Below are 20,026 nucleotides of genomic sequence, written 5' to 3'. Positions count from 1 at the left end.
TGGAACAAATCCGGATCTTGGCACATAGCAAACAAGTACTCTCAGGAGCCCACTGAATGTAGCCCCCACCTAGGAAGCTGAGCAGGGCTCTCTAAAATGACAGCTTGGAGGCTTGGAGAAGGGTCTTGTTTCTACCACCTGCTTCCTGGGCCTCACATGGTGAGAGCTTGCACCAAGCCTCCGGGCGTTAGGCCATGGGGTGAAGCCACGCTAGCAGCTGTAAAGTACAGACAGATAGCAACACGTCTCCTGCTGTCTCAACTTGGAGGCCAGAGGTGGAGTGTCTGGGGGCAAGTCTTACTAGAATATTCTATTTTCTGTAAAGGACAAAAACCCATGGCTGGGGAGTCAGGCAGTAATGCAGTGGGTTAAGCATATGTGGCGCAAAGCACAAGGACCGGTATAAGGATCCTGGTTCGAGCTCCCGGCTCCCCACCTTGTGAAGCAGAGGAGTCGCTTCACAAGCGGTGAAGCAGGTCTGCAGGTGTCTATCTTTCTCTTCCCACTCTGTCTTCCCCTCCTCTCTCCATTTCTCTCTGCCCTATCTAACAACGACACCATAACAACAACAATAATAACTACAACAATGAAAAACGAGGGCAACAAACGGGAAAATAAATAAATATAAAAAAATTTTTTTTTTAAAAACATGGCTGGTGCATCCACTCCTTGTGGCATTTGGGAAACCCTGGACAGAATCATCTTATTCTTTTTTAAAAAATATTTATTTATTTATTCCCTTTTGTTGTCCTTGTTGTTTTATTGTTGTAGTTATTATTGATGTCATTGCTGTTGGATAGGACAGAGAGAAATAGAGAGAGGAGGGGAAGACAGAGAGGGGTAGAGAAAGACAGACACCTGCAGACCTGCTTCACCGCTTGTGAAGCGACTCCCCTGCATGTGGGGAGCCGGGGGCTCGAACCGGGATCCTTATGCCGGTCCTTGCACTTTGCGCCACCTGCGCTTATCCTGCTGCGTTACAGCCCAACTCTCTAGAATCTTATTCTTAAGAGTTCCTAAAAAGCATGTCAATGGTGGGCAAGGGAGATAGCATAACAGTTATGCAAAAGGCTCTCATGCCTGAGGTTACAAGGTACCACACTCAATCCCCAGCACCAGCATAAACCAGAGATCAGCGGTGCTCTAGTTAAAAAAAGGGCAGGGGGAGGGGGTAAAAGATATGATAATGGCATCTGTGAACTGACACAAAGTTGTCATCTCTGCTGACATAAGGAGAATGAGAAATGAAAAGAACCGCTGCCTTGAGCTCCCAGGCAGACTCTCCAGTGAGTCAGCATGTCCCAGCAGAGTGAGTATATGTTTCCCCTGTCCAGGCCAGGCTGTCTATAGGGCAATCCTGTTATCCCCAGGGGCAGGCAGGGATAACAGTTCAGAATATGAACTGGAGGTCAGAAGTTATAACATTACAAAAAGGACCGGAGAGCAGAGCTCAAGTCGGACCACTTAGCTAGTCCATACAAGGGAATTATGTTTCCCTGAAATGTATGTAAGAAACCCTGGTTGGCAATCCACATTTGTTTTAGCAGGCTGCAAGTTGTAGCTGTCAAAAGATTTTTGACCATGAAATCCTTTCTTGCAATTAATCTTCCATGAAAGCTCAATGCACAAATCCCAACAAGCTAAGGTCATTCTGGAAGGAGGAACAAGAGGCCTTGTAGCCCAGCCTGCTTGCTATTTCCTCCTTATTCACCTTCCATCCCACTGGGGGCCATGAAGCACGTATGGGAACCCTTAGGGGGGGTCTATGGAGGGTGATTTAAAAACGATGGTTCCCGGGTCAAGTGCAAGGGCTATGGAGCCAGACAGATTCAAGTTTAAAAACTGGCTTCACTATACAATAGCTGGTGCCGAACTTTTCACTCTGAACTTCAGTTCCCTCATCAGTAACCTTTCTCGGAGTCAGCCAGAATATATCACTGGGAAGCCCTTTGCCCAATGCCAAGCCCACAGTAGGTGTCTGATGAGTGGGGGCTACTATGATGATTGTGTCGGACCTTTCCAGGTTCTTCACGATGGAGTCTGTCTCCCCGCCCCATCCCCAACATGTGCTGTTCCACTGTTTCTCTCTTTTCAGTTTCAATTAACATCCCCAGAGGCCCACCAGGCACTTCATTTCTGACATCAGGGCAGCATTTACCTTGGCTGAGCTCAGGACATTTCTGGACAAGAATTCTGGCTAAATTGTCACCATTGGCCCATCACCTGCCAGCCAACTGGCAGGTGGAAATGCCGAGGCAAGCAACCAAGGGCACCCTGCAGGGCCTGTCAGAGAGGCCTGGCCTGGGATGCTTGTCAGGGCACTACAGGCAGCTGGCCCAACCTGGAGGTAATGCTGAAACTACAGGGATGGGGGCTCACATCCCATCCCCACCTTCACCATTCTAAGAGGTCAAACAAGACCAATAAAAACGTTTTCTAGATTACTACTATGATCACCACAGTTCAGTAAGAGTAGCATCCCCTAGGAGTTCATTAGAAATGCATATTCCAGGGTGTCGGGTGGTGGCGCAGTGGGTTAAGCGCATGTGGCGCAAAGCGCAGGAACCGGCGTAAGGATCCCGGTTTTAGCCCCCGGCTCCCCACCTGCAGGGGAGTCGCTTCACAGGCGGTGAAGCAGGTCTGCAGGTGTCTATCTTTCTCTCCCCTTCTCTGTCTTCCCCTCCTCTCTCCATTTCTCTCTGTCCTATCCAACAACGAATTGCGTCAACAAGGGCAATAATAATAACCACAACGAAGCTACAACAAGGGCAACAAAAGGGGGAAAAAAATGGCCTCCAGGAGTGGTGGATTCATGGTGCAGGCACCGAGCCCAGCAATAACCCTGGAGGAGGAAAAAAAAAAAAGAAAGAAATGCATATTCCGGGGGCCTGGCAGTAGCGCAGAGGGTTAAGCGCACGTGGCACAAAGTGCAAGGACCAGCATAAGGATCCCAGTTCGAGCCCCGGCTCCCCACCTGCAGGGGAGTCGCTTCACAGGCAGTGAAGCAGGTGTGCAGGTGTCTATCTTTCTCTCCCCCTCTCTGTCTTCCCTTCCTCTCTCCATTTCTCTCTGTCCAAGCCAACAATGACAACATCAACATCAACAATAATAACTACAACAACAATAAAACAAGGGCAACAAAAGGGAAAATAAATAATTATAGAAAAATTAAAAAAAAAAGAAACGCAGACTCCAGGGTCCAACAGTGGCATTCCCTGTAAAGTAACACATTGCCGTATACACGGACCCAGGATCAAGCCCCTAGTCCCCAACCATAGTGAGGAAGCTTCAAAAATGGTAAAGCAGTGCTACAAATATTTTTCTCTTTCTCCCTCTCTGTCCACTTAACCACTGCGCTACTGCCTGACTCCCGGTAATCTAAATTTTCATGACAGCTAAAGCAGCTTTTTTGTGTGTGAGTTTTTTTAATTATATCTTTTATTTATTCCCTTTTGTTGCCCTTGTTGTTTTATTGTTGTTGTTATTGATGTTGTCGTTGTTGGATAGGACAGAGAGAAACGGGGAGGAGGGGAAGACAAAGAGTGGGGAGAGAAAGATACCTGCAGACCAGCTTCACTGCTTGTGAAGTGATTTCCATGCAGGTGGGGAGCTGGGGGCTCGAACCAGGATCTTTACGCCAGTCCTTGAGCTTGTGCCACATGTGCTAACCCGCTGCGTTACCGTCCGACTCCCTAAAACAGCTTTTTAGCGTGACTGATTAGTCAGCATTTGTAATGGCTTCATGGTTTCCCACTCAGAAGGAAACCCACAATTTTCTTAACTCCTCTCCTGTTGTTGGGCATTTGCACAACTTCTAATTTTTATGACCTCAGAAATATTACTATAGAGGATGACTGACTGTATTGATGCATTTGCCATATCCTGGATTATGGCTTCAGTATGAAGTAGTGGATGTATAATGTACACATAAGTCACCTGGGAATCAGATTCTGAACCTGCAGGTCTAAAGGCCTGAGATTTCTGCACAGCTAACAAGCCCCAAATGCCAACAAATCTGCCTGTCCCCACCACACAAGGAGGAGCATGGAAACGAGGCTGAAGGGTATGAAGAGGCACAGCTAAAAGTCAGGACCTTTTTAGTTGTTATGATCCTAATCTTTGTACTTCTTTTTTAATATATTTTTTATTACTGATTTAATAATGATTGACAAGATTGTAAGATAAGAGGGGTACAATTCCCACCACTAGAGTTCCATATCCCCTTCCCTCCATTGGAAGCTTCCTTATTCTTTATCCCTCTGGGAGTATGGACCAAAGATCTTTATGGGGAGCAGAAGGTGGGAGGTCTGGCTTCTGTAATTGCTTCTCTGCTGGACATGGGCATTGACAGATCTATCCATACTCCCAGTCTGTTTCTATTTTTCCCTAGTGGGGTAGGGCTCTGGGGAGGTAGGGTTCCAGGACATATTTGGTGGAGTTGTCTGCCCACTAAGTTTTGTACTTCCAGGTACAAATATGGAGGGGGTGGACCAGGGGTAGATAGTATAATGGTTATGCAAAGAGACTCTCATGCCTGAAGCTCCAAAGTCCCAGGTTCGATCTCCTGCACCACCATAAGCCAGAGCTGAGCAGTGCTCTGGTAAAAAAATAAATAAAAAATGTTTTAAAATTTTAAAAAGACAACCAGGGCAAAAAATTTAAAAAAATTAAAAAAAAATATATATATGGAGGGGATAGAGGAGGTAAGAAGCATTACACTATTGTCTTGTATCTTTCTAGCTAAGTTTTTTCTTTTTTTAATTTATTTTTTGTTGCTGTTAATGTGGCTGTTAGGACAGAGAGAAATGGAGAGAGGAGGAGAAGACAAAGAGAGGAAGAGAAAGATAGACAACTGCAGACCTGCTTCACCGCCTGTGAAGCGACTTCCCTGTAGGTGGGGAGCCGGAAGCTTGAAATGGGATCCTTCCGCTATCCTTGCACTTAGAACAACATGCACTTAACCCACTGCGCTACCCAGACTTTTTTTTTTCTTCACCTGGGGCTTCACTGCTTCAGGCATTTTTTTTTTTTCAGATAGAGAGATAGACCACAAGAGTGGAGCTTCCTACAATGCAGTAGGAGCCAGGCTCTAACCTGGGTTGCAGCACATAGCAAGGCTAGTGCACTATCAAGGTGAGCTGTTTGGCCCGATTATAGGAGGTGACTACATTAAGTGAAATAAGAGATGAATGATAGTGGGGGATAATAACCAGGTGGTTTTGCTCACATGTGTAATGCAGATAACTAAAACTAACTTAAAAAAACAAAACAAGGAAGTCGGGTGGTAGCACAGCAGGTTGAGCGCATGTGGCTCAAAGTTCAAGGACCGACATAATGATCCCAGTTCGAGCCCCCGGCTCCCCACCTGTAGGGGAGTCACTTCACAGGCGGTGAAGCAGGTCTACAGGTGTCTGTCTTTCTCTCACCCTCTCGGTCTTCCCCTCCTCTCTCCATTTCTCTCTGTCCCATACAACGACGACATCAATAACAACAATAATGACTACAATAAAAATACAAGGGCAACAAAAGGGAAAATAAATAAATAAAATTTTTTTAAAAAGCCAACAAAAACAATATCCAGACTGACTCTTGGACCCTGTGAAAACTATGGTAGTTATGGAGGGGTCATGGCAGGGGTGGATAGCTGGAGGGGCACAGGAACTTCGCTGGTGGGTGAAGCGAGTTGTACTCATACCCATATACTGGTGTAGAACTATACTTCTGAAATTGTACAAATTTTGCAAATCAATTTAAAATTATTATTTTTAGAGAAAAGAAGGACTAAACAAGGATAAGAAAGGTCTGAGATGGAACCATGGTTGAGTGCACATGTTACAGTGCACAAGGACCCAGGTTCGAGCCCCCAGTCCCCACCTGCAGAAGGAAAGCTTTGCAAGTGATGAAGCAGGGTTGCAGGTGTCTTTCTTTCTCTATCCCTCTCTATCTCTTCTACCCTCTCTATTTCTGACTGTCTCTATCCAATAAATAAAGATAATAAAATAAATAAATTAACTAAAAGGTCTGAGATTAGGACTGGGTCATAAAAGAAGCTCACAACTAGAAAGATGGCTGAGGAACAAGGAAAGAACATTAAGAAGTACTGGGCTAGGGAGCTGGGTGGTAAGCACAGGTGGCGTGAAGCGCAAGGACTGGCTTAAGGATCCCGGTTCGAACCCCCAGCTCCCCACCTGCAGGGGAGTTGCTTCACAGACGGTGAAGCAGGTGGCAGGTGTCTGTCTTTCTCTCCCTCTCTGTCTTCCCCTCCTCTCTCCATTTCTCTCTGTCCTAGTCCTATCCAACAACAACATCAACAACAATGATAACTACAACAATAAGACAATAAGGGCAACAAAAGGGAATAAATAAATAAATCTTTTTAAAAAAAAGAAGAAGAAGGGAGTCAGGTTGTAGCCCAGAGGGTTAAGCACAGGTGGCACAAAGCACAAGGACCGGCTTAAGAATCCCGGTTCGAGGCCTCGCTCCCCACCTGCAGGGAAGTCGCTTCACAAGTGATGAAGCAGGTCTGTAGGTGTCTATCTTTCTCTCCCCCTCTTTGTCTTTCCCCATCTCTTCATTTCTCTCTGTCCTATCCAACAATGATGACAACAATAATAATAACTACAACAACAAACAACAAGAGCAACAAAAGGGAATAAATAAATAAATAAATATTTTTAAAAAGAACAAGAAGCACTGGGCTAAGTGTGGGGGGAAGCCAAGAGAATGACAGTCCACCTGCTTGATCCTCACCCCCTTAACAGGGTTCCTGAATAGAAGGTCCAGTACCAGCTCCTTGATAGCACAAGCCAGGCTGTGCAATGGATAAACAGTGGAAATATTTTCCTGCTAAGAGCCCAGGAATTTTTCTGCACAGATCAATTCAAACTTGCTGAAACATCCCCTTTCATGGTCTGGGAGGTGGCACAGTGGTAAAGCTTTGGACTCTCAAGCATGAGGTCCCAAGTTTGATCCCCAGCAGCACATGTGCCAGAGTGATGTCTGGTTCTTTCTCTCTTCTCCTATCTTTCTCATAAATAAGTAAAATCTTTCAAAAAAAAAAATAGGACTTACAAAGATTTAAAAAAGAAAGAAAGAAATATCCTCTTTCTATCACCATCATCTCTTGTCCAGCCTTTTGACACCATATGATTGTCTAGACAATATTTCTTAATGCCAGAGAGACACCAGTTCTGACCACAGAGGCTGCAGAAGTAAAGGTTTTCTGGTTTGGGTGGTGGTTGACCCAGTAAAGTGCATATGTTACCATGCACAAGAATCTGGGTTCAAGCTCCCAGCTCCCACCTATAAGACGGAAGCTTCAGGAGTCAGGCGGTAGCACAGAGGGTTAAGTGCACGTGGCACAAAGCGCAAGGACCGGCGTGAGGATCCTGGTTCGAGCCCCCGGCTCCCCACCTGCAGGGGGGTTGCTTCACAGGCAGTGAAGCAGATCTTCAGGTGTCAAAAAAAAAAAAAGAAAAGAAAAAGAAAAAGGAAGCTTCATGAGTGATAAAGCAGCACTGCAGGAGTCTCTCCTCTTTCCATTTGTCTTTCTTTCCCTCTTTCTCTTACCCTCTATTTAAAAAATAAATAAATAAATAGGCCACCAGGAGCAGTGAAGTCATATGGGCACCAAGTCCCAGTAATAACCCTGGTAGAGAAAGGAAGGAAAGAAAGAAAGAAAGAAAGAAAGAAAGAAAGAAAGAAAGAAAGAAAGGAAGGGAAGAAAAGAAGGAAAGAATCTCTGGTCCCCCTCTTCTGGGTTCCTGTAGGGACCAAGGTTACCCAATATACAGGGTAGGATGGACAGACATGCTGGGAGGTATGACTTAAAGGGGGGGGTGATTACTGAACTGGTCATCAGTGTCTCTGGTTAAACAAAATTCAGTGAAAAGTCCATTAGGTTCAAGGTAAACTCAAGCACAGTTCCCCCTGAGGACTGGGGGAGAAGATGTGCAGATATGTTTTGATGTTTGTCCGCACTAGCATTCTCGTGGTCTGGGAGGTAGCACAGTGGATAAAGCATTGGACTCTCTAGTATAAGGTCCTGAGTTTGATCCCCAAGCAGTACATGTACAGGAGTGATGTCTGGTTCTTTCTCTCTCTCCTCCTACCTTTCTAATAAATAAATAATCATTTAAAGAAAGAAAATAAACACTGAGTTAGTGTCACTAGGGCCACTATGCCCAATGAACTGTCTTGGCATAACCACTTCTCTTCAACATTTGTCTTTCAAGGCAGAAGCCCCTATTTCCTCCCTTCCTTCACAGGAGATGTTCCCACCTTGTGCTATGCCTGGCAACAGAGTGACAGAAGACTTGGGCCCTTGTGGTGCTTCAGCTCCATGGGAGGACAGATGAGATCAACAAATGTTTTAAGTTCTATGCAGAAAGTGACAAGCATTATAGAGAAAATTAATCATCTCCCTCTGTTTCAGCTGCAGCCCTGCAGTTGTCAGAAAGCAGCTGCAACTAGAGCCTTCTTAAAACCAGACTAAATGCCCCAGTTCTTTCAGCCATTCTGTACTTTCCCTGATAACCACCTGAAAGGGAAGGACAAGCGAATTAGGTGGGATCAGGTCAAGAAATACCCAGCAGGATCCCCTGAGCCCCAGCCTGGTCTCTGTGTTTCTGTATGCTTCCATGGGTTTCCAAAACAGCTGACTTTCCCACCTCCATCCTTGGCAGCTGTTTCATGCTCGTGACTCACCCCTAGCCCACTGGCAGTAAGCAGCCCTGTTTTTTTTTTTTTTTTTTTCCCCATGAACTGCAGCTCAGCCAAGTCTCTCCCACCTTATTTTCAACCCAAGTGTCAGGACTTATATTTATCTTAGTAGTTTTGTCTGGTGCAGGATGATGGCCAATCAGCCTGCCCTCGAGGCTTTTCAGCTCTGATCTGACATTTCAACTCTCCCTTCAGCTAAGGTGGGGGTCTGACTCAGAAACTGACCCTCTTATCTTGTGGGCAGAACTGCTGACTGCCCTCAAGATACTCAGAGAGACCTTGCGCCTCAGTAGCCTTACTCCTACACAGGGCCCACTCCCGTGTACACTGTTCCAGTATTAAATGAGGGTGAAGGAGAAGGGAAAAGAGGAAAAACCAATCTTTGAGTGCTTTTGGGTCAGGGAAATTAGCATAATACTTATGCAAAATGACTTACATGCCCAAGATTCCAGGGTTCCAAGTTGAATTCCCAGCACCGCCATAAACTAGAACTTAGCAGTACTATGGCTTAAAAAAAAGTAATAATATAGTTAAAAAAAAAAAAAAAAGGATGAAGAACCTGGGAGATTGTGCAGTGGATGGAACACTGGACTCTCATGCATGGAATCCTGAGTCCAGTCACTGGCTCTCAGGTGCCAATGTGATGTTCTGGTTCTCTTTCTGTCATTAGTAAATAAATGTTAAAAATAAAAAAATAAATTATGAAAAAGAAGAGAAATGATGTAGAGAGTATAAAATAGCAAAGTTTTAAAAATTCAGTAGAAAGAGAAGATATTAAGGATTGGGGAGATAGCTTAACGATGACGCAAAAAGTTTCATGCCTGAGGTTCCAAGGTTCCAAGTTTAATCCCCAAGTACCACCAGCGGAGCTAAGCAGTGCTTCTGGTAAAACAAAACAAAAAACACATGGTGTGGTCTAGTAAGTGGCACAGTGGATAAAGTGTTGTACTCTCAAGCATGAAGTTCCAAGTTCTATCCCTGGCAGCACATGCGCCAGTGTGATGTCTGGTTCTTTCTCTCTCTCCTCCTATCCCTCTCATTAATAAATAAATAAAATATTTTTTAAAAAACACAGTACTTGTGATAAGAACAGAGACTTTTGTATATTTTAAGAAAAGAAGTAACCAAAAAATAATAAAGAGCTCTTGGAAATTAGAAATTTGGTAGCAGAAAGCATTTATTTTTTTTTTAAATATTTATTTTATTTATTTATTCCCTTTTGTTGCCCTTCTTGTTTTATTGTTGTAGTTATTATTGTTGTTGTCATTGTTGGATAGGACAGAGAGAAATGGAGAGAGGAGGGGAAGACAGAGAGGAGGAGAGAAAGATACACACCTGCAGACCTGCTTCACCACCTGTGAAGCAACTCCCCTGCAGGTGGGGAGCCGAGGTTCGAACTGGGATCCTTATGCCGGTCCTTGTGCTTTGCGCCACATGCGCTTAACCCGCTGTGCTACAGCCCGACTCCCTTAGTTGTTGTTTTTTTTAATACTTTTTAAAATTCTTTTGTAATTTTATTTATTTATTTTCCCTTTTGTTGCCCTTGTCTTTTTTTTTTTGTCGTTGTAGTTATTGTTGTTGTTACTGATGTCATCGTTGTTAGATAGGACAGAGAGAAATGGAGAGAGGAGGGGAAGACAGAGAGGAGGAAAGATAGACACCTGCAGACCTGCTTCACCGCCTGTGAAGTGACTCCCCTGCAGGTGGAGAGCCAGGGGCTCCAACCACGATCCTTATGCCGGTCCTTGCACTTTGCGCCACGTGCACTTAACCCGCTGCACTACCGCCCGACTCCCTTTTTTTTTAAATACTTTTTTATTAATTTATTATTGGATAGAGACAGACAGAAATTGAGAGGGGAGGGGGATATAGAGAGGGAGGGAGACAAGAGAGACATCTGCAGCCCTGCTTCGCCACTCATGAAGCCTTCCCCCTGCAGATAGGGACCAGGGGCTTGAACCTGGGTCTTGTGCACTGCAGTGTGTGCGCTTAACCAGGTGTGCCATCACCTGGCCCCCAGCAGAAAACATGTAGTAAGATTCAGAAAATAAGGCTGATAGCCAGAGAGGTGGCTCAGCAGTAGAGGGCCTGCCTTGCTTGCTTGCCAGGTTTGGTCCTTGGCACAGGAGAGAGCAACACAAAGAAAACAAATAGAGGGAGTCGGGCGGTAGTGCCCCTCTCTGTCTTCCCCTCCTCTCTCCAGTTCTCTCTGTCCTATCCAACAACAATAATAACTACAACAATAAAACAACAAGGGCAACAAAAGGGAATAAGTAAATTTAAAAAAAAAATAGAGCTCCAGTGGCACAATCGGTTGGTGCGTGATAGTTATACAGAAAACCAATAGAACTCCACGGACAGTGGAGCAGTACTGTGTATACACTCTACCTCATTTGCTCACTAAAAATTGGGCTGGGGAGACAGTTTAGTGATAGAGTACATGTTTGATCTCTGGCACTGCTGTAAAAACTAACAGTTAGAGGGCCAGGTGGTGGTGCACCTGGTTGAGCACGCGTGTTACAGTGCTCAAGGATCTAGGTTCAAGCCCCTGGTCCTCACCTACAGGGGCAAAGCTTCGCAAGCAGTGAAGCAGTATTGAAGGTGTCTCTTCTTTCTCTTTCACTGTCTCTCCTTTTTCTTCATTTATCTGTCTCTATGTAGTGAATAAGTAAATAAATAAAACACTAAATAATAATAACAAATAAACCATAACAAATGCATAAAGATGAACAACAGAAGAGAGAAGAACGTTCAAGGATCAGTCTCCAACATGCCATCGACGACTGCAGAAAGATGTCTATAGTACAAGTGGAGGAGAGTGGTGAGTCCAAGGAGAAGCAGGATGACTGGGAAGAGTTTTGGGGGTCCAAGAAAAAAAGGAAGAACCTTCTGCTTGACCACCCCAAATTTTTTATTTTATGTCAATAATATGGAAGAGTAAATAGCCATAAGAATATGTATGATGGAAGTCTGGCGGTAGTGCAGCATATTAAGCTCATATGGAACAAGCACAAGGACCAGCGTAAGGATCCCGGTTCAAGCCCCCGGCTCCCCAACTGAAGGGGAGTCTCTTCACAAGCGGTGAAGCAGGTCTGCAGGTGTCTGTCTTTCTCTCCCCCTCTCTGTCTTCCCCTCCTCTCTCCATTTCTCTCTGTCCTATCTAACCACGATGACATCAAGAACAATAATAATGACAACAATAAAAAAAAAGGGCAATAAAAGGGAATAAATAAATATTTTTTAAGTTGTTAAAATATGAAACAAAGAAATTAATGCTGATAAGCACATTTTGTTCTCGTTTCATAGTTTTTCTGAGTCCTGGGCCTCGACCCCATTCACTTGCAGCATAGGTGTGCGTGTGTGCACATACACACACACTCACACACTTAAACACTCACTCATCATGGGCACTTACAAAGAGCCCACAGTGACAGACACACAGGCAAATGGGCATAACACACAAGAACCCTGAGATCCTCAAGCACACAGACATACACAGGCCCCCCAGACAACCAGTCTGAGAGCTCAGGAGACACTTCAAAGATGGCACTCACTCCTCCCTAGGCCCTGGACTTCCCTTCACCACCACCCTCAGAACAGCTCCGGCTCAGAGGAGAGAAGATTCTCTTGGAGACTTCAACACAGTAATCTATACTCACCCAGCTTCGGAGGGACCAGCCCTTAGACTGAGTCTATACAGCCATTAACCCTTTGGGGGTCATAAAGTCTTTAGATGACAAAAAAAAAAAAATGGAGTGGCAGAGGGACTAGAGCAGGTAGCTGGGATGTAACTAATAATACCACCTTTGGCTTTTAGTGGTGGCCCCCAGGAAGTGAAAGAGTCCACTGCCAGGAGCCTGTGGGCATGCCGTGCATTCCTGAGTGGGCTGCTTCACCTCTCTGGGTCCATAAAGAGGCAGACAGGTTATGCCGCTCTGAGATGCTAAGGACTTAATGAAGGGGCTGGGAGATAGCTCAGCTGGCAGAGCACACACTTTGCCATTCTCTGGAAACTGGGATTCAAGTCCCTGGTCACCACATAGGAGCACCATGCAAAGAGAAAAGTTCACAAGTGGTGGAATTGTGCTATTGAACCTCTCCTCTCTCTGAAAAAGAAATATACAGTCCAGGGGCTGGGTGGTGGTGCACCTAGTTGAGCACACTTGCTACAATGCACAAGGATCCAGGTTCAAGGCCTCAGTCCCCTGCAGGGGGAAAGCTTTGCAAGTGGTGAAGCAGGGCTGCAAGTGTCTCTATATCTCTCTTCTTTTCTACCTCCCCCTTCCCTCTCAGTTTATGACTGTCTCTATCAAATAAATAAAGATAATAAAATTTTTTAAAGAAGAAAAATATATAGTCCACCAGGAGCAGTAGACTTAAGCAGGAATCAAGGCCCCAGCAAAGCTGTAGCAGATTTTTTTTTTTTTTTTTTTTTTTAATGAAAGCTAGGACCTTTCATCCCTCTCCCTGAGAGCTTTCTTTCTGATGACCTCCAGGGCCAATCTCAAAGGATATGTAGTTTTCAGAACTTTGGGGAGCCCCCCAACTGACCACTTCCCTCCCCCGCATACTCTTCCAGCACTCACCACCACCCTGGTCCCATTATCCGGCAGTGTGTCAATGGCCAGAGTGCCGCCACCAAGGTCCTGGCTCAGCTGTGTCCTGTCCAGCTCTGGCACCTGCCTGGAGCTCTCTCGGGTTCTCCGACTCCACCCCTCTCCAGTCCCCTTGGCAGCCCATCCAGTGCCTTGGTCTGCATCCTGACCTAGAAAAAAAGGGACAGAGAGTTGAGTCCTGGAAATACAGAGGGAAGGAGATACCCTGATCCCACAACATCTGTGACTTTGGGGACACTGGCTATCAGGGCAGGAGAAGCTCAAGCTTGTGCTCTGCTCCATGTCAGACACTGAACATGTACATTTTCAGTCCTCACCCAACCCTCACAGTAGCCCTGCTGCTTTCCAGTTTGCAGACAGAAATCAGTAACTCGCAGAGGTAAGTTTCAGACCCAGGCTCATTTGCTTACAAGAGGGTGATTATCCTCAACCTCAGTTGCACACTGGAATCATCCGAAGAACTCTAATATCGAGCCCCTGGCTCCCCACCTGCAGGGGAGTCACTTCACAGGTGGTGAGGCAGGTCTGCAGGTGTCTGTCTTTCTCTCCCTCTCTCTGTCTTCCCCTCCTTTCTCCATTTCTCTTTGTCCTATCCAACAACAATGACATCAACAACAACAAAAACAATAACTACAACAATAAAACAAGGCCAACAAAAGGGAATAAATAAATAAATATTTTTTAAAAAGAACTCTAATAATTCCTGATGCCTGGGTCTTATCACAGAGATCTGATCATGTGGTCTGGGCACTGATATCCTTAAATGATCCCCAAAAAAGCCTTTAAGAAATGCTGAGTTTCATTCTGCAAACAAGACCAACTTCTCTGGAAACTTCCAACCCAGTTCCTTATTTCTCTTTCCCCAAATGGCACCCTTTCTGGTGACTAGGGACTGGTAGCCTCTGAACCTGGGTACTGTTGACATCTTGAAATGTATAATTCTTGGGGCCAGGTGGTGGCACATCTGCTTGAGCACACATGTTGCAGTTTGCAAGGACCTAGGTTCAAGTCCCAGGTCCCCACCTACAGGGGGACAGCTTTGCGAGTGGTTAAGTAGTGTTTCAGGTGTCTTTCTTTTCTTTTTTTTTTCTTTTTTTTCTGATTTTTTTTATTGGGGAATTAATGTTTTACATTCAACAGTAAGCACAATAGTTTGTACATGTATAACATTCCCCAGTTTCCCATTTAACAATACAACCCCCACTATGTCATTCATCATCCTTCATGGACCTGTATTCTCCCCACCCACCCACCTCAGAATCTTTTACTTTGGTGCAATATGCCAATTCCATTTCAGGTTCGACTTGTGTTTTCTCTTCTGATCTTGTTTTTCAACTTCTGCCTGAGAGTGAGATCATCCCATATTCATCCTTCTGTTTCTGACTTATTTCACTCAACATGAATTTTTCCAGGTCCATCCAAGATCGGCTGAAAATGGTGAGTCACCATTTTCTATAGCTGAGTAGTATTCCATTGTGTATATATACCACAACTTGCTCAGCCACTCATCTGTTGTTGGACACCTGGGTTGCTTCCAGTTTTGGCTATTACAAATTGTGCTGCCAAGAACATATGTGTAGACAGATCTTTTGGGATGGATATGTTGGGTTCCTTAGGATATATTCCCAGGAGAGGAATTGCAGGGTCATAGGGTAGGTCCATTTCTAGCCTTCTGAGAGTTCTCCAGACTGTTCTCCAGAGGTTGGACCAATTGACATTCCCACGAGCAGTGTAGGAGGGTTCCTTTGACCCCACACCCTCTCCAGCATTTGCTGCTGTTACCTTTTCTGATGTATGACTTTCTCACAGGAATGAAATGTTATCTCATTGTTGTCTTGATTTGCATTTCTCTGACAATCAGAGACTTGGAGCATTTTTTCATGTGTTTCTCAGCCTTTTGGATCTCTTCTGTGGTGAATATTCTGTCCAAGTCCTCCCCCCATTTTTGGATGGGGTTATTTGTCTTGTTGTTGAGTTTGGCAAGCTCTTTAAAATATGTTGGTTATTAAACTCTTGATGTAAGGCATGTAAAGATCTTCTCCCATTCTGTGAGGGGTCTCTTGGTTTGGGTAGTGGTTTCTTTTGCTGTGAAGAAGCTTTTTAATTTGATGTAGTCCCATAGGTTTATACTTGCCTTAGTCTTCTTTGTAATTGGATTCGTTTCATTGAAGATGTCTTTGAAATTTATGCGGAAAAGAGTTCTGCCAATATTTTCTTCTAAGTATCTGATAGTTTGTGGTCTAACATCCAAGTCCTTGATCCACTTGGAATTTACTTTTGTGTTTGGTAAAATACAGTGGTTCAGTTTCATTCTTCTGCATGTTTCAACCCATTGTTTCCAACACCTTTTGTTGAAGAGACTCTGCTTTCCCCGTTTGATAGTCTGGGCCCCTTTGTCAAAGATTAGATGTCCATAGGTGTGGGGGCTCTCTTTCTTTTCTTTTTTTTAAAAAATATTTATTTCCTTTTTGTTGCCCTTGTTTTTATTGTTGTAGTTATTGATGTCGTTGTTGTTGGATAGGACAAAGAGAAATGGAGAGAGGAGGGGAAGACAGAGAGGGTAAAGATAGACATTGCAAGATTTTAAAAATATTTTTAAGTATTTTATTTATTTATTTATTCATTTATTTATTGTTGAGAGAGATGCAGAGAGAGAAAGACACAAAGAGAAACACCACAGAACTGCTCAGCCCTGGTTTATGGTGGTGGTGGTGGGGGGGGGTTAAACCTGGGACTTTGGAGCCTCAGGCATGAGAATCTCTTTGCATAGCCATTATGCTATTCCCCACCCCCACCCCCACCCTGCACTGCAGGATTCTTAAAGTAGCAAGCACCCTTGCTTGTACCCACCAGATCCCCTTAGCACATCTCACCTAGCCATCCTATAGCATCAAGGAGAGCAAATGGGTTTCATCACAAAAGCCATCACTAGTCACTTAGTAATTGCCTGAAGCACTCTGAGAAGAATCTGGAGGAATCTGGAAGCTCCATCCCTTGTGTCCTAGGTAGGAAAGATTGTGTCTCCCCCGCACCACCACCACCACCATCACCCCCACCCCCCACCCCCCAACCCCCTGCACAGGATGGTCACACACAGGCCATTTAGCAGTCACTCCCAGGTTTCTGTTTCCTCTAGGTCATCCAGTTTATCCTAGATGACCCACAACCATGCTTCCCCACTTCAGGGAAGTTTAGAGCCATCTTATACTGTCACTCTGATTGTCACACCTGTGACAAATGTGTATCTAGAGCACAGGCCAGCAGAGGAGGCTCTAATATTCCAGAGTCTTTTTATTTTATTTTTTATTACCTTTATTTATTTATTGGATAGAGACAGCCAGAAATTGAGAGGAGGGGTGATAGGAAGAGAGAAGGACAGAGAGACACCTGCAGCCCTGTTTCACCACTTGCAAAGCTTTCCCCTTGCAGGTAAGGACCGTGGGCTCAAACCGGGGTCCTTTCGCACTGTAACATGTGCGCTCAACCAGGTGCACCACCACCCAGCCCCTTCCATAGAGTCTTTATCAATTTCAGTCTCACCCTGTGTCAGATGCTCTTCTCGACCTCTGCCCGTCTGCACCTACTCTCCCAGAGTACCCATGGGTGTGGTAGCTATGTGCCTGTCTCTCCAGCACACTTGAGTTCTCCAGGATTCCCTCTCTAACACCCCTCAGTCTACAAATATTTACTCTTGGAGCCTAGCAAACAGGAGACTAGCAAACAGGATTGCTGCATAATTAAAGACACAACTGTGAAGGTAACTTTGGGAGCCAGCAAGGACAGAGGTTGACACAAGGCTTGGCCAGAACCAGGCTTGGGGTTGGGGCCAGCAAGCTGCTGTGGGTCCCTGCTTTGTCATTAGACATTTTATCCAATTAAGTCATTCTTGGCTGCTGGTGCCTACTGGGCCCTTGCTAGCCCCCTCTCACTCCTTTGCCCCTAATCACAACCACATGCTTTGGAGGTGGCAAGAGGCAGCCCCCAGACCCCTGCCCTAAGATGCCTGCTGATTGCCCACAGAAGAATGTGAGACCAGTGCTGGCAAGACAGCCTGCTTGTACATGGCCCAGACTCCAAGCCAGGACTGTACTGTCCCTCTTGGGTGGGACTCACAACTGCCTCAGAGGCAGAACTGTTTGTGCTGGGCTGGTCTGCCTGACTCCCTGGGTCCTCCTGCAAGCAGTCATTGGACCTGGGCAGGAGCCAGAATAGGAAAGGACTGTGTACAGAGCAAGAAGAGAGTTCAACCAGCCTGGGAAGGAATACAGAGATCTGCAGGCATTGCAACCCTCCAATTAGACAGGCAGAGCCTGAATGGTATAGGCCTGAGGCCAGGGGAGAGGCCAGCGAGGGCTGGGTCCAGCAGAGGTGGGGCCTGGAGTCTTCAGTTAGCCACACACTGTATGACCTTAGATCCAGCACCCCCTTTTCCAAGGCTCAGTATCCTCATCACCAAAATGGGAGTGAGAATTCTGCCTATGGCACAAGCTGCTGTGAGCATCAAGGGAAAAACAAATAAGGTTTTACAGACAGAGCGCATGGGCCCAGCACCAGAGACAAGGAGACCACAGAGGAGAGCAGGACAAGGGGTACAGAAGGTTATTGGGGACCCTGGCCTAACACTGAATCTGTTTGTTAAAATGTTTATTTACCTTTATTTTTATTATCTTTTAAATTTATTTTTAAGACTTTGTTTACTAATGAGAAAGATAGAAGGAGAGAGAGAAAGAACCAGACATCACTCTGGTACATGTGCTATCGGGGACTAAACTCAGGACCTCATGTTTGAGAATCCAATGTGTCGGGAAATTGTGAGGATGTGGTAGAGCCTGGCAGGGTTTGACCTGAGGAGTGCGTCTGTCCTGTCAGTGCGTCTATCCTGTCAGTCTCTCTCTCTCTACCGAGAGGTTGAGCAAAGAGGAACAGGAGTAACCCCAAAAGTTTGCCCCATCTTATCAGACTCCCTGCCTCACAAAGAACCCTGCATTCCTGATACTATGGCCATTAGATAAAAAGAAATGGGAGATGTCAGGAAATTGTGAGGAGCCTCACAAAGCACCCTGCATTTTTCTGCCTCCAGGAGCCTGGCATTCCTTAAAACATTAAGCCAGCTCCCCCTGCTCCACCCTGCATTCCTGATACTATGGCCTATCTACATAATCATTGTTTTGCCTGAAAGATCCCCACCCATTCCATTCCTTTGATCTATCTTCTTTCTACCCTCAAGACCCTCCCTGCCTGCATGGTAGTATTAATCCTACAAGTTAAAACCCTCGCAACAGTTGCTAAGGAAGTTTCTACCTTTCCAGCCCCTTTTGCCTTTCTCTGCCCCTTTCCTAGCCATTTCCATTTCCGACTTGCCACTTCCGGGTCTGCCTTTTAAAAGCCTTGGCTCTCTCATCAATAAAGATTTGCATTGCCTGGCCACCACATGTTTGGTTCCTGAGTCATCTCCCTCGCGTTGCTGAGTGAGTAGCAGCCCAGGCTGGCTCCGGTCGAGTTCTTTCCAACCCAGAGAGTACGTGCCTGGGAAGAGGCACCCCCACGCTAGCCCGGCATCTGGCGCCCAAACATGGGACTTACCCCCCTCGGCTCCACACTAGCAGCAGATGTATGAAGGCGCCCCAACCCCAGGTAAGTACACAGTCGCTTGGCTCTCTGCAGGATTGCATTTATGAAGGCAATGCAGTTCTTTTTCTTCCTCTCCTTATTTTTCTGAGACCCCTCTGTCATGAGCAACCTTCCTCCTTATCAAGAGGATCCCCAAGTCCTCTACTCCTTTTCCGGTAGACAGTTTCTCTGTCTCTGGGACATTTTGCTCTGGGCCACACCTTGGTTCCTCTTGACCATGATGGCAGCTTTCAGGAGATATGCAGAGCCCCCTCCCAAAAAGACAGAGGAAGTTCCCACTAAGACTTCCCCGGCTCCCCCTCCTGTGTCTCCCACGGAGAATGGCAACTCTAACTTGGAAAATGGCCCCAGTGTAAGGGACCTTGAGGCTGCAATCCAAGATTTAAAGGAGAAGGTCATTCTTCTTGCCCAGCACCATACATGCCTTCTAGAGAAAGCAAAACCTCCCAAGCCTGTCTCCCCACCTGCCCTGATCCTGACCCACCCTAAGCCCTCTGCACTTTGCCCAGTGGCTCCCTTTTTGTTAGACATATCTCTAGCTGCCCCCACTGCTTCTGTGGCTCCTCCTACCACAGCTCCTCCCCCTGCCACTACACTGCTATCAGACACAGAATACCTTTGCCAGCTTTGTGACGGAGCTTTTCCTACAGAGCAAGTCCACACATTCCCAGTAAAGGTTAGCCCCAACAGAGAGACCTCAGGCATGGTACCCCTATGCCTCCACAGATCTTAAGAAACTTCACCAGGTGGTTAAAGAGGATGAAGTTCACGCTCCATGGACCAGATCCATTTTACAAGGCCTTCTCCAGAACCTTAGCACTCCCCAAGACTGAAGGGACATAGCTCACTCTACACTCCCAGGCCCACTCTTCCTTCAGTGGGAAGCCTTTTCCAGGGATGAATGCCTGCAGCAATCCCGCAGGAACAGTCAGAACCAGCCTAACTGGGATTTTGAGGCCCTTTTTGGAATAGGACGTTGGGAGACATGTCTCCAGCAGTCGGAAGCACTGCTATTTCGATCAGGTACACCCCTGGCTATTTCGATCAGGTACGCCTCT

At 45.8% G+C, this 20,026-nt stretch overlaps 1 protein-coding gene across 5 annotated transcripts in view; it reads right to left on the bottom strand.

Annotated features, from left to right (window-relative positions):
- PLXDC1 (plexin domain containing 1) overlaps window positions 1-20,026 on the bottom strand; it is an 83,713-nt gene that overhangs the window by 54,939 nt on the left and 8,748 nt on the right. Inside the window, exon 2 of one of the 5 annotated variants that reach the window (XM_007530929.3) lies at window positions 13,308-13,486. The exons of the other annotated variants lie outside the window; for them this stretch is intronic. Within the exon in view, the coding sequence (XP_007530991.1) occupies window positions 13,308-13,486 (179 nt within the window). The remainder of the gene's footprint in view (window positions 1-13,307; window positions 13,487-20,026) is intronic. 5 annotated transcript variants of the gene reach the window in all.

The sequence above is a fragment of the Erinaceus europaeus genome, chromosome 12 (genome assembly GCF_950295315.1).
Source record: "Erinaceus europaeus chromosome 12, mEriEur2.1, whole genome shotgun sequence".
In the NCBI taxonomy this organism is placed as follows: domain Eukaryota; kingdom Metazoa; phylum Chordata; class Mammalia; order Eulipotyphla; family Erinaceidae; genus Erinaceus; species Erinaceus europaeus.
This window is presented reverse-complemented; position numbering and strand designations above follow the sequence as displayed.